Source organism: Dreissena polymorpha, chromosome 1, assembly GCF_020536995.1.
Source record: "Dreissena polymorpha isolate Duluth1 chromosome 1, UMN_Dpol_1.0, whole genome shotgun sequence".
In the NCBI taxonomy this organism is placed as follows: domain Eukaryota; kingdom Metazoa; phylum Mollusca; class Bivalvia; order Myida; family Dreissenidae; genus Dreissena; species Dreissena polymorpha.
In genome coordinates this window covers 71,998,762-72,011,943 of record NC_068355.1, presented here as the reverse complement: position 1 = coordinate 72,011,943, position 13,182 = coordinate 71,998,762, and the positions used below count along the sequence as shown (strand labels likewise).

General features: G+C 36.8%; 1 protein-coding gene and 1 long non-coding RNA gene across 2 annotated transcripts in view; one reads left to right on the top strand and one right to left on the bottom strand.

The window, feature by feature from the left end:
* LOC127834742 (uncharacterized) overlaps nucleotides 1-13,182 on the bottom strand; it is a 74,800-nt gene that overhangs the window by 23,666 nt on the left and 37,952 nt on the right. The gene's annotated exons all lie outside the window — the stretch shown is intronic.
* The window catches only part of LOC127834587 (AP-1 complex subunit beta-1-like), a 37,451-nt gene continuing 24,367 nt past the window's right edge, over nucleotides 99-13,182 (top strand). The window contains exons 1-4 of the mRNA XM_052360589.1: nucleotides 99-193; nucleotides 562-618; nucleotides 2,079-2,184; nucleotides 9,688-9,823. Of these exons, the coding sequence (XP_052216549.1) occupies nucleotides 582-618; nucleotides 2,079-2,184; nucleotides 9,688-9,823 (279 nt within the window). The 5' untranslated portion in view covers nucleotides 99-193; nucleotides 562-581. The remainder of the gene's footprint in view (nucleotides 194-561; nucleotides 619-2,078; nucleotides 2,185-9,687; nucleotides 9,824-13,182) is intronic.

Here is a 13,182-nt window from a genome sequence, read left to right as displayed (position 1 = left end):
TTTGATAATTTATTTGATAATTTCCTATGCGTATATTCTTTAATATAATGTATTGTTTGTACGGTTGATCATAAACGGTAAACATTTTATTATGTACCATAACCGGTCGGTGATCAGCATTCAAGTATTATCAAACAAGTAAACTGGGCGGAAGTGGCGTATCCGATAAATTAGCCGAACCTGTTGAAAAAATGTTGGTGTTGTATATTAATTGATATATGTGCGCACATATTTATCATAATTCATTGTCAAAATGTCACATATACTTTTATCTGACGTCAATTGAGTTGAGTATTTTATTGAAATGTGTTAATCGTGCAAAGACATCACTAGTCCTGGAAGTGGGTGGGGCATTTATGCAGTTTTAGGAAATACATTGGAATCGTCGCTCGGGATTGGAAGCTCGCATTTTACTATTTAATATTTATATTGTACTTTGTTTATTGATTAATTTCTTTGCTAGATAAAATTGGGTTCTCAAGTGATGATCTTAGGGAAGGCCCTCATGTTTTGTGTTTGCTGTTATAATGACTTGATTTATATAGACAGGCTGTATTTCAGAAACAAGAAAAACTTACAAAATGGGAGACGCTAAATACTTTACCACCACAAAGAAAGGTAACGTGGCTGTCAGTAGAATTTTTAAAAATAAAACCAGCGTTTTTTTTCCCCAAAGGGGAAAGGTACCTGTACCCCTACAATTGGGAATTTTTCGTGTCCTGAAATCTTCAAATTGGGAAAAAAACGAGTCGCGAAATCAATGAATTGGGAAAAATTCGAGTCGCAAAATTGATGAATTGGGAACCTTTAAAATGCATGTAATCTATCATTTGGGGCTATATTCTGCATCACAAAGCATTTTAAACTCTAGGTTTTGAAAGAAAAACTACAGTACGGTAATGATATTTTGACTATTGTATCATGTCATGTGAAAATTGTGTTATTGCCACTTCAGTAAGAATGTGCTTGTGAATTGGAAAAAAATATCTTCCAGTGATAGGCATAAGCACTGAGGTTGCATAAAAAATAATATTACTAATTTTGTTTTAGCCCTTAAAAGTCTTACAAGCCCTGCAATGTTTCATGTGAGTTAAATTAAAAACTTAAAAACTGAACAAAAACAACAACAATGGAACTTGTACTGGTTTGACATCTTTTAACAATAGACAGTGAGAATAGTCACACGTAACCAAAATGAGTTTTTAGAGTGGAATGCTTTAACAATAATTTTCAAAGGCAAGTCTTATATTTTGTTTTGATTTTTTTTCAAATCATCAAATAAGATATTAAGATCATCTGCCATTAAATGCTTTTGTATATGTTGTAAATAACTATAGGATTTTACTCCCATGTCTCATTATTTTTAATTTTATGTTAAACTTTTATTTGTTTATATCCGTATCCGAATAGTTACTGTCCGGATTTGACACTTAAAAAACTATACATAGAAGTAATATGCGCATTTAACTCAACACGGTTACGTTTTTTTTTAATGCCAACGAAAAATTAGTGTTGAGAAAGTTTATTGATGTAAGGAAGACTGGTCTTAGCGATGGAATTCTTTCACGGGAAATATCGATCACTCGTCGCGGTTATGTAATCCATTCACATTTTACACAGCGGTTAGAGTTGCGCCCCATTTGAAAAGTTTTGTTTACTTTCTACGCAACAATGTCCGGCGAAAATAAATGGCCAAAAATGAAAGGCTCGACAATATCAAAAGATATTTCCAGCGAAAATAAAAGGCTATGGCTATTGGGAACGGCACCTAAAATCGTTCTGAACGGTAGATATCGAGATTGGGAAAGGTCCGGTGCTAAATTTGGGAAGCCTCCGGTAGGCTTTGGGAAAGGTGCCGTTCCCCGGTACTAGTTAAAGAAGGAAAAAAAACGCTTAAAACATACTATCATGTATCAAATATATAGTGCGGTCATGCTTTGATAATTTAAGACACTGTTAAAATATTTGTTCACCAGTAAGTTGAGATTTAACACAAACAATCATGTACTGAATTTGTTGATAAGTAAAACAATTAAAAAAGAAAATTCATATCAGGATATTTTCATGCTCTTAAATAGGTGAGATATTTGAGCTGAAAGCTGAGTTGAACAGCGACAAAAAAGAAAAGAAGAAGGAAGCAGTAAAGAAAGTCATAGCTAGCATGACAGTTGGGAAAGATGTCAGGTTTGTTTCTCATCTTTGCATATTTGATGTTAGCTTTTATGTATGGATTTTGTGAAATTTATCTGTTAGAGAGCACAATTTACCATCACATAAAGATAACTATTACTGTAGAGCTCTTTCAGTTTGACATTATGATTATCTTAATATGATATCCCTTACACCAATATTGTTCTTCTTTGACAACATCCAAAGTCCATTAGTCATGTTAAGTTACAGAAAAGATAAGTATTTTAGCGTTCTGATAAGGCATTATTTTGTCATCAGGCCAGATTTTAACCTTTTAGCAAATTTCACAAAACAAATAATTTCTGAATTGTGAGTGTAATTTCACAATGGCATTTGGTTGATTATCTCTTCTGTCAGAAGAATAATGTTTTCAGTTCACCTAAGAACAGTATGCTTTTGTGATATCCTTATGTCCATCGTGTATACTCAATGTTTACCTTGTGGATTGTCTAGAGGCCACACATATTGCCCAATCCTAATTTATCAGAGCATGTCTCCCAATAATATCTTGGTTGAGTTTGAAAGTTGGTCAAAGCAAAAGCTAATGAGCCTTATATAAAGAGGCATATATCGATGGTCCCAAATCAATATGCCTAACCTACATTTTTTGGCATTTCGCGATTTTGATAGAGTTCAAAGCGGGAAATCAATGCCCATATACCCCCAAAATAATGAACTAGTTAACCAACAGCAACAGCTCAAAATAGTAATGTGATGTAATGACGAACCGCAATTGATTGAAGTCAAAATGACGATCCTGACAAAAATTGTAACTTTGGCATTTTGCGCGCTCATTAATATATTAAAGTATCAATATAGCCATGTATTTTTAAGATAAATTGACGAAACGTAAACTTTTGCTTTAAGAATAATTAAATGATGTGCATTTTATAGCATTGATGAACGCAAAAAGAGATCAAAGTAATATAAAATGTTGAGGCCTTAACTTGTAGCCACAACTTATAGCTTGTTCCTACAACTTATTAAGTTGAGGTCTCAACACAGTTATTGTTCCATCAACTTAATTTAATAACTGTCTTCTGGACGCAAGTTACTAAGTTGAGACCACAACTTAATAAGCTGTGGGAACAACTTACTAAGTTTGGACCCCATCATAGTTTAACCAATCAGATTGGTCGTTTCATCTTAACCGTTTTATCTCAGTTAGTACCCTTATACTCGTACTATTGTGTGTTCGGGTTCGAGCGCCGGTTTGAGCACTATCGCTGTAAGCTATGAAACCCGGATGAGGTTTTTTTTGGCCCGATTTTATAGCCGAAATTCGGCTATGTTCCCAATCCCAAAAAGTATACTTTTTTCCCACAATGTGGCAAAAAATTCCCAATTGCCAAAAAAAAAAAAATTTTTTTTGTTTTTGTTTTTTTTGTTTAGAAAGAAGTCTTATGCGTATTTTATCTCAATTTTAATTCAATTACATCTAACAAAGTATTATATGATTTTTTCCTTTTAATTTGAATGATTATAAAGAGTTAAATCAAATTTAGTATTTCCCTAATCAGTGGACTTTTCGTGTGGAAAAAAAGGCTAATGAATTTATTTTCCCAATTTCATGAAAATGCCGATAAAATTCCCAATTCCAAAGCCATGGGCTATCTTCCCAAAAAGTGGGAAAAAAAAACCTGCGTATTGAGCCCCTGCTTTGACCAGGACTCGATCCCGGGAACCATCGCTTATGAGGCAAGTGCTAGATGCAAAAGTTTTCGACAGTTCCTGGGTTCGAATCACGGTATGAGCACTAGTTCTTAAATCTAATGAGGAGTTTTCGACGGTCCAGGGATCCGAATCAGGGTACGAGCACTAGCCTGAAAGCTTTGGGTCTCTTGATCGAGCCTCGGTTTGAGGACTTACCCTATAAGCGACGGCTTGAATTCCAATGTGAGAATTTGCACCAACAGTGACAGGTCCCGGGTTCGAGCCCCAGTCTGAGTACTAGCCCTGAAAGCTATGGACCCCTGGTTCAAGCCTTCGTCTTACCACTTGCCCAGTTAGGGAAGGATCCCGGTTGCGAACCTCAGTCTGAGTGTTCGTATTGAAAGCTATGGGTTCACACAGGGACTCAAACCAAACAGCCGTCACAAACATTGCATACTAAGCACTTGCCTTCTAATCGAACGGTTGCCAAAATAAGCACAAGCTCCGAAAGCAACATTTCTTGGTTTCAAGTTCCGGATTAAGAGCTCCCCTCGCAAGCGATGGGTGTTCAGGTTCGAGCGCCGGTCAGAGCACTAGCCCTGTAAGCTATAAATCCCGCATTTTTTGGGTCCGGCGCTAAGACTAGGACTTTGATCAGGGTCTGTTGCTTAAATGGTAAGTACTTAAACCGGGATTTGAGCCCGGGGCACATAGCAAAAAGGGTGTGTGCTCAGGCAGGGCCTCCGAACCAGTACCCATTACGTAGGGTGCAAATGCTCAGACTGGAATCCCAGTCGCTTACAGGAAAAGTCATTAGACTGGTGGTTAAACCTTAACACCCTTATGTGGCTATTTTCACACCAGGGTTCGAACCCTAAATCCAGTCGCTAACTTGGCGATTGCTCAGATAGGGGCTTAAATCTGGAATCCATGTGCTCAGACAGGGCTCGAACCGGCGATCTATAGCTAACAAGGATAGTGCTCAGACCGGCGCTTATGGAGTTGTCGCCACAAGTTTCTAAGCTGAGGCCTCAACTTAATTAGTTGTTCCCACAAGTTATTATGTTGGAGGGATAACTTAATAAGTTAAATGAACAAATTACTAAGTTTAGGCCACAACTTAATAAGTTATGAAGTTGTGGCCACAAGTTATTAAGCTTAGGTCTCAACTTAATAAGTTGTGGAGACAACATACTTAGTTGTTCCCGCAAGTTATTAGCTCATCAATTAAAAAAAAAAATTATGAGCTATTGTCATCACCTTGGCGTCGGTGTCCAGTTAAGTTTTGCGTTTAGGTCCACTTTTCTCATAAAGTATCAATGCTATTGCATTCAAACTTGGTACACTTACTAACTATCATGAGGGGACTGGGCAGGCAAAGTTAGATAACTCTGACTGATATTTTGACAGAATTATGTGCCCTTTTTATACTTGAAAATTAAAATTTTTGGTAAAGTTTTGTGTTTTGGTCCACTTTACCCCTAAAGTACTTGGAACCCTCGCAAACTATCATAAGGGGACAGTAAAGGACAAGTTGCATAACTCTGGTTGTCATTTTTACGGAATTATGGCCCTTTTTTGACTTTGAATAATTATATGGTTACATTTTTTGTTAGATCCACTTTACTTCTAAAGTATTAAGGCTATTGCTTTTAAACTTCAAATACTTCATGCTATCATGAGGGTACTGTACCTGGCAAGTTGAATTTTACCTTGACCTTTGAATGACCTTGACTCTCAAGGTCAAATTTTTTAAATTTTGCTGAAATTGCCATAACTTCTTTATTTATGATAGTATTCGATTGATTCTTTGAAAAAACAACTCTTACCTGACATACCACAAAAGACTCCACCCAAACCATCCCCCACGCCCCCCCCCGAATTTTTTAATTGAAGATCATCTAATAAATGACCACAACCCTCACACTATACCCCCCACCCCCACCCCAAAAAATAATTTGTATGCCCCGGTAGGGTGGCATATAGCAGTTGAACTGTCCGTCAGTATGTCAGTCAGTCTGTCCGTCCGTCCGAATAAAACTTTAACATTGGCCCTAACTTTTTCAAATTGAAGATAGCAACTTGATATTTTGCATGCATGTGTATCTCATTGAGCTGCACATTTTGAGTGGTGAAAGGTCAAGGTCATCCTTCAAGGTCAAATGTCAAATTGATGGTGTCTGTCCGTCCGAAAACTTTAACATTGGCCATAACTTTTCAGGGTTCGCCAAAACTTGACAAATCTGTCAGTCATTCGGACTGACAGACTTGAAATTTTTGTCAGTCCGAATCAGTTTCTGTCAGTCCCACTGTCCGACTAAACTATAACAGCAAAACACAACAAAAGAGAGTACCTTTTTGATGTTTATTGGTTTTGATCACATTAAAATACAATAAAAACATGTCCAAAGTCGATATAACTAAACAATTATTTATTAATAATAAACCACATATAAACCAAAGGTATTCTTTTGAGACTTCTTTTTGTCAAACTGTTTTATAGCCTGCACAGCTCTACAAATCCGCGTTCTTGAAAAGTTAGGGTGGCATCCAATCAAGTTTGACTTAATTGCACACACCCATTCACACTACTTTGGATGACTTCAATTTCTGTTTATTAGCCGATTTCACAAGTTCTAAAACAACACCTATTGTTAAGATATTTTCTCTTAGCTGAGGTGGTTGATTTCCAGGTTCAATTAAATGAATGTCTTTCACACCTATTTCTTGATAGAAAGGCCCATGATAATTACCACCATCCATTCTTGTTGTATGAAATAACACAAAACATATTGCTACAAACTATCAACAACAAATCAAAACATAAATATCCCTATGTCCGAATTTTAAAATATCCGAAATATAGTACATCGGGTGAAAAATCTAATTTTTATTTCAGAAATTGTTGGTGTGTAAATTAAAATATATCCTTCCCAGAACAATATAACAATGAAATTATTTAACAGAAATGCTTACAAATGCCTGTTGAAACAAGTTTTCATGCGTTTTTTGTTGTGGAGAAATTAAATGGAACAAATAAATGGCGGACACACTCGGTTGCTTTTTTTAACAAAGACCGTTGATTTTGAACTCGCATGTGATAGTCAATTCAAATCCAACTTTAAACATCAAAATAAAGGTAAGAAAAAAAGGATTTTGACAGAAGTTGAACAAAAAGCATTTACCTTCTATTAATCCAGTAGCATATTATACACTTTGAGTGATCTTTTTGAAACCATTTTTCATCCGATTGTGTCGGTCAGTCGGACCGATTATCTTAAATCACTTGTCGGTCCTTAGAAAAATTTGACGGTCAGGACCGGCGGACCGACGGTTTTGGCGAACCCTGACTTTTTTAATATTGAAGATAGCAACTTGATATTTGGGATGAAGCTGCACATTTTGAGTGGTGGAAGTTCAAGGTCAAGGTCATCCTTCAAGGTAAAAAAAAAAATAAAAATTTTAAAGCGGCAGTCTCATGAAGCTGCACATTTTGAGTGGTGGAAGTTTAAGGTCAAGGTCATTCTTCAAGGTCAAGGTCATCCTTCAAGGTATAAAAAATATTTCAAAGCGGCGCTCTCATGAAGCTGCACATTTTGAGTGGTGGAAGTTCAAGGTCATTCTTCAAGGTCAGGTTCATCCTTCAAGGTCAAAGGTCAAACAAAAATTTCAAAGCAGCGTTATCATGAAGCTGCACATTTTGATTGGTGGAAGTTAAAGGTCAATGTGAGTTAAAGGTCAAGGTCATCCTTCAAGGTCAAGGTCATCCTTTAAGGTCAAAGGTGATTTTTATTTAATTCAAAACGGTATTATCTTGAAGCTGCATATTTTGAGTGGTGGAACTTCAAGGTCAAGGTCATCCTTCAAGGTAAAAAAATAAATAAATTCAAAGCGGCATTCTCATGAAGCTGCACATTTTGAGTAGAATTGCAACGATTCACCAACAGCTTGATTCGATTTCGATTTCAGACACTTCGATACCGATTTTTGCGATTCGATTCAGCTTCAAACATAGTTTTATCATATATTCACTCTTATGCCTCAAAATTAACATTTCTGTTCAAATGTGATTTCAATAAAACACATAAAAAAGAATAGCAAATTAGGACTCAATTTTAATATAAAAACTTCTGAATAGAAGATTGTGTTGATTACACAATAATATAAAAAATAAATAAATAATCATAAGAACATATCTGGAATCAGTTGAATGGTAGTACTATCACTATTATACTTTTACCCAAAACCGCTATAAGCATGTCTACCATTGTGCCATGACAGCATCACCTTTTACCTGTAGGACAAATCACATTCTATAATAAACTTAACAAAACTCCAACAGAAATAGAACTACTTTTCTGGCTGGCGACTTAAGTAGTTGAACTTATGCGACCTCTTAGTCTTGCTAAATCAACGTTATGTTTGCGTTTGACATTTTGCATTAGATTAGTGGTTGAGCCGGACTTAGCGTACGCCACATCCGTGAAGCACAGTTTACACTTTGCTTTATCGGTAGGGCTACCATCCCGAAACTCAAAATACTGCCACACTTTTGATTTTAGCTTCTTAGGCACATCTGATAATTTCAATTTGTCGGCAACAACTTGTTCAGCCATTTTGACGCTTTTTCCGAAAGTAGACCGTAACGGGCTTATTGATTGGATGACTAAAGTAATAAGCAACCAATCGCGCGCGTCATTATTACAAGTAAAGATAAAACCTACACCTTCCTGTATCAATAGTCAGAATACAGCGAGCTTTATGTATCTATGTATATATATATATATATGTATATATGTTAAAGAATCGAATCGAATTTGGTAGGTTTGGTACCGTAAAAAATAATTATTTCCAAGTGGCGTTATCATGAAGCTGCACATTTTGAGTGGTGGAAGTTCAAGGTCAAGGTCATCCTTCAAGGTCAACGTCATCCTTTAAGGTCAAAGGTCAAAAAAAATTTATTTCAAAGCAGCGTTCTCATAAAGCTGCCCATTTTAACTGGTGGAAGTTCAAGGTCAAGGTCATCCTTCAAGGTCAAAGGTAAAAAAAACAATTTGTTTTTCTTCAAAGCAGAGCAATAGGGGGCATTGTGTTTCTGACTAACACATCTCTTGTTTTTTTCAAACATGGTTAAAAAACACAAATATTTTTTATTATTATTTTATGTTTGAAATACTGTCCAACCATCCCACCCAAGAATCCCCTCTCCCCCCCAAAAAAAAATAAATAAATATTTTTTTTCATTTTTTTGCATTTTTGGAAGATAATGTAATCAATGACCACACCCCACACTATACACCCCTCTCCACTCTACCCCTCTCTCTTTTGTGATTGAAATTGAGATAGGTCCCTACACCTTTTAAAAAGAAAAAAAGATGAGCGGTCTGCACCCGCAAGGCGGTGCTCTTGTTTTAAAAGTTGTTTCCACAAGTTATTAAGTCGAAGCCACAACAGTCTACTTATGAAGTTGTTCCCTCAACTTAATAAGTTGTTCCCACAACTAACTAAGTTGAGTCCACAATATAAATATAAGAATTGCGGTTGTCACCTCTGTGCCACTGTATAAAACACAAAAACACGCATTGCTTTGCTATAGCTTATGGAACAGTGGAATAATTTTTTCTATTGAAACTAAATATATTACAATTAGCTGTCCAATTTTAGCATTATAGCATAAATTGTCAGACTCTACTGTGTGGTTCTTGTACCTGTAAGACATGCAGTTGACATTTTAAATGCTGTTTCCAAATGTTTTAACTGACAAATTTATTTATTTTGGATTGCGTTGTTAGTTTTTTGTTTACTCAAAAAGATACAAAGAAAATTGTTGTACCTGCATTTCAGTGCCCTGTTCCCAGATGTTGTGAACTGCATGCAGACAGACAACCTGGAGCTGAAGAAGCTTGTCTATCTGTACCTTATGAACTACGCCAAGAGTCAGCCTGACATGGCCATTATGGCGGTCAACACGTTTGTCAAGGTGCGCTACATGTTCACTAGGGGTGTGATTTCTTCTGCTTTCAGGGGTGTGCTTTCTTCCCCTTTGAGGGGTGTGATTTCTTCTCGTTTCATTGTTGCGCTTTCTTCTCCTTTCAGCGTTGTTCTTTTTCTCGTTTTAGTGTTGTGATTTCTTCTTTCACTAGTGTGCTGTTTTCTCCTACAGGGGTGTGATTTCTTCTGCTACAGGGTCAGACTTCTTTTCCTTTCAGGGGTGGAATTTCTTCTCCTTTCAGTGGTGTTATTTCTCCTCTTTTTAGGGGTGTGATTTCTCCTTCTTTCAGGGTTGTGATTTCACCCCATTTGAGTGTTCTTATTGCTCCCCCTTTCTGTGGTCTTTTTTCTCCCACTTCCAGTGGTGTTATTTTTCCTTTCAGGGGTGTGATTTCTCCTCCTTTCAGGGTTGTGATTTCTTCTCCTTTCAGGGGTATGATTTCTGCTCCTTTTACTGGTGTTTTTCTTCTTTTCAGGGGTGTGATTTCTCCTCATTTCAGAGGTATTATTTCTTGCCCTTTCAGGGGTGTTATTTCTCATCCTTTCATGGGTGTGATTTCTTCTTCTTTCAGGGGTATGATTTCTCCTCCTTTTAGGGGTGTTTTTGTTATTTTCAGGGGTGTGATTTCTCTTCATTTCTGTGGTCTTATTTCTCAACCTTTCAGGGATGTTATTTCTCCTCCTTTTAAGGGTGTGATTTCTTCTTCTTTCAGGGGTATTATTGCTCCCTCTTTCAGTGGTCTTATTTCTCCTCCTTTCAGTGGTCTTATTTCTCCCCTTTTTAGCTTGACTATTATATATGAAATATATATAGTGGAGCTTTCCTACTCACCCCGGAGTTAGCGTTAGCGTGCAAATGTTTAAGTTTTCGTACTACCCCAAATATTTTCTTTGTCCCTTGACATATTGCTTTCATATTTTGCATACTTGTTTACCAACATGACCCCAACCTATAAACAAGAGCAGACCACTGTATCAAGCATTTTGACATAATTATGGCCCCTTTTACACTTAGATAATTGAACATTTTGCTTAAATTGCCATTACTTCTTTATTTATGATCACATTTTATTATTACTATGACAAAACAACACTTACCTGAATACCACAATGGATTCCACCCAAACAATACCCCACGCCCCTACCCAGAATCCCTTCTCCCCCCCCCAACCCCCCCCCCCAAAATATTTTTTTTTAATATCATCTAATAAATTACCACACCCCACATTATACCCCTCTATCACCCCCCACCCCCTCTACCTCCTCCACCCCCCCCAAAAAAAAAATTTTTTTTTTTTTAAACATCATCTAATAAATTACCACACCCCACATTATACCCCCCTCGCCCCCCCCCCCCACCCCCTACCGACTCCCTCCCCCATTTTTTTTATAAACATCATATAATAAATAACCATACCCCACATTATACCCCCCCTCTCACCCCCACCCCCCTACCCCCCCACCCACCCCCACAATTTTTATTTTTTTTAAAACATCATCTAATAAATTACCATACCCCAAATTATACCCCCCTCTCACCTAATAAATTACCATACCCCAAATTATACCCCCCTCTCTAACCCCCCCTACCCCCCCCCCCCCTACCTCCCCCCCAAAAAATTTTTTTGTTTCCTTTTTTTATTTTTGAAAGATCGTCTAATAAATTATTGAATATGAACAATTTCCCCATGATGGCTTACGTTATACTGTCAAGCACTCGAATAGCTTGCTGTGTTCTGACAGCTCTTGTTAGCTCACCTGAGCACAACGCTCACCTGAGCTTTTGTGATCGCCTTTTGTGATCGCCTTTTGTCCGCCGTGCGTCGTCCGTTGTCAACATTTTGCCTTATGAACATTCTAGAGGCCACATTTATTGTCTGATCTTCATGAAACTTGGTCAGAACATTGACTGAGTTCGAAACTGGGTCAAAAACTAGGTCAAAAAAAGAAAAACCTTGTGAATACTGTATAAGTCACATTTGATGCCCAATCTTCATGTAACTTTGTCAAAATGTTTGTCTAAATGATTTGTTGGTTGAGTTAAAAAATGGTTCAGGTCCGTCAAAAAAATAGGCCGCCAGGGAGCGGGGCAGTATTCCTTATATGGCTATAGAGAAACCTTGTGAACACTCTAGAAGTCACAATTTTTGCCCAATCATCATGAAACTTGGTAAAAACACTGGTTTTATTGATATCTCGGACGAGTTCGAAAATGGTCCAGATCGGTTAAAAAACATGGCCTCCAGGGGGCGGGGCAGTTTTCTCTATATGTATATAGTGAAAACATGTGAACACTCTAGACGTCACATTTTTGGTCCAATCTTCATGAATTTTTGTCAGAACATGTGTTTTCTGGATATGACGGTTTCCTTCGAAAATGGTTCGGATCGTTAAAAAAACATGGCCGCTGGAGGGGTCATTTTCCTTATAATTATATAGTAAAAACAGCTTGTGAACACTTTAGTTTAGCATGTCACGGGAAGTAACTGCAAAATGGCTTTTGCAAAATTATGTTCAATTGACAGAGTTGTCTCCATTTTTAAAATATTTTTTTTACGCACAAGAAGATTAAGTGGAAATAATTATAAATGTCAGTTTTACATTCTGGAAGATAGCAAACTTTTGAATATGTTTTCCATTGTTTCATGATTCTGTACAATATGGCATTCTTTTGTCAAACGATTAAAGCGAGACTATACGATTTTTATATGTGTTTAATTGTAATATTTTGATAAATACATGTTACAATAACACAAAATAGGCAAGACATTGAAGACGAATTTCATAAAATTCAGCAAAACAAATAAGCGCCTCGAGCCGATGGTTACGAAGATATTTCGTACATATTTTCCTACAATCACCGAAGAATTCGTCTTTTTATTAGGATCGGAGTAAGTGTTTGTGTGTCGTATGAATAGACATCGCTGTTGGAATTTAAAAACAACCATTAAACTAAATTAAGATTCACATTGTACATGCATGATATACATTCTGGCTAATTTGTCTGTACAGACATTTTCGATTTCAGAATTAAATATCTGGCTTATTTCGCATTTTTCGACACATGTTCTTCTTAACTTTTAATTTATATTGAAATGTATGACATTGTTAACTTTCTAGAGGCCACATTTATTTTCCGTTCATCATGAAGCTTGGTCTGAAGATTTGTCCCAATGATATCTTGGATGAGTTCGAAAATGGGTTTTTGATGCTTTAAAAACATGGCCACCAGGGGCGGGGCATTTTTCCTTATATGGCTATATATGACTTGAGTAAAACCTTGTTAACACTCTAGAGGCCACATTTATTGTCCAATCTTCATGAAATTTGGTCAGAAGATTGGTCTCA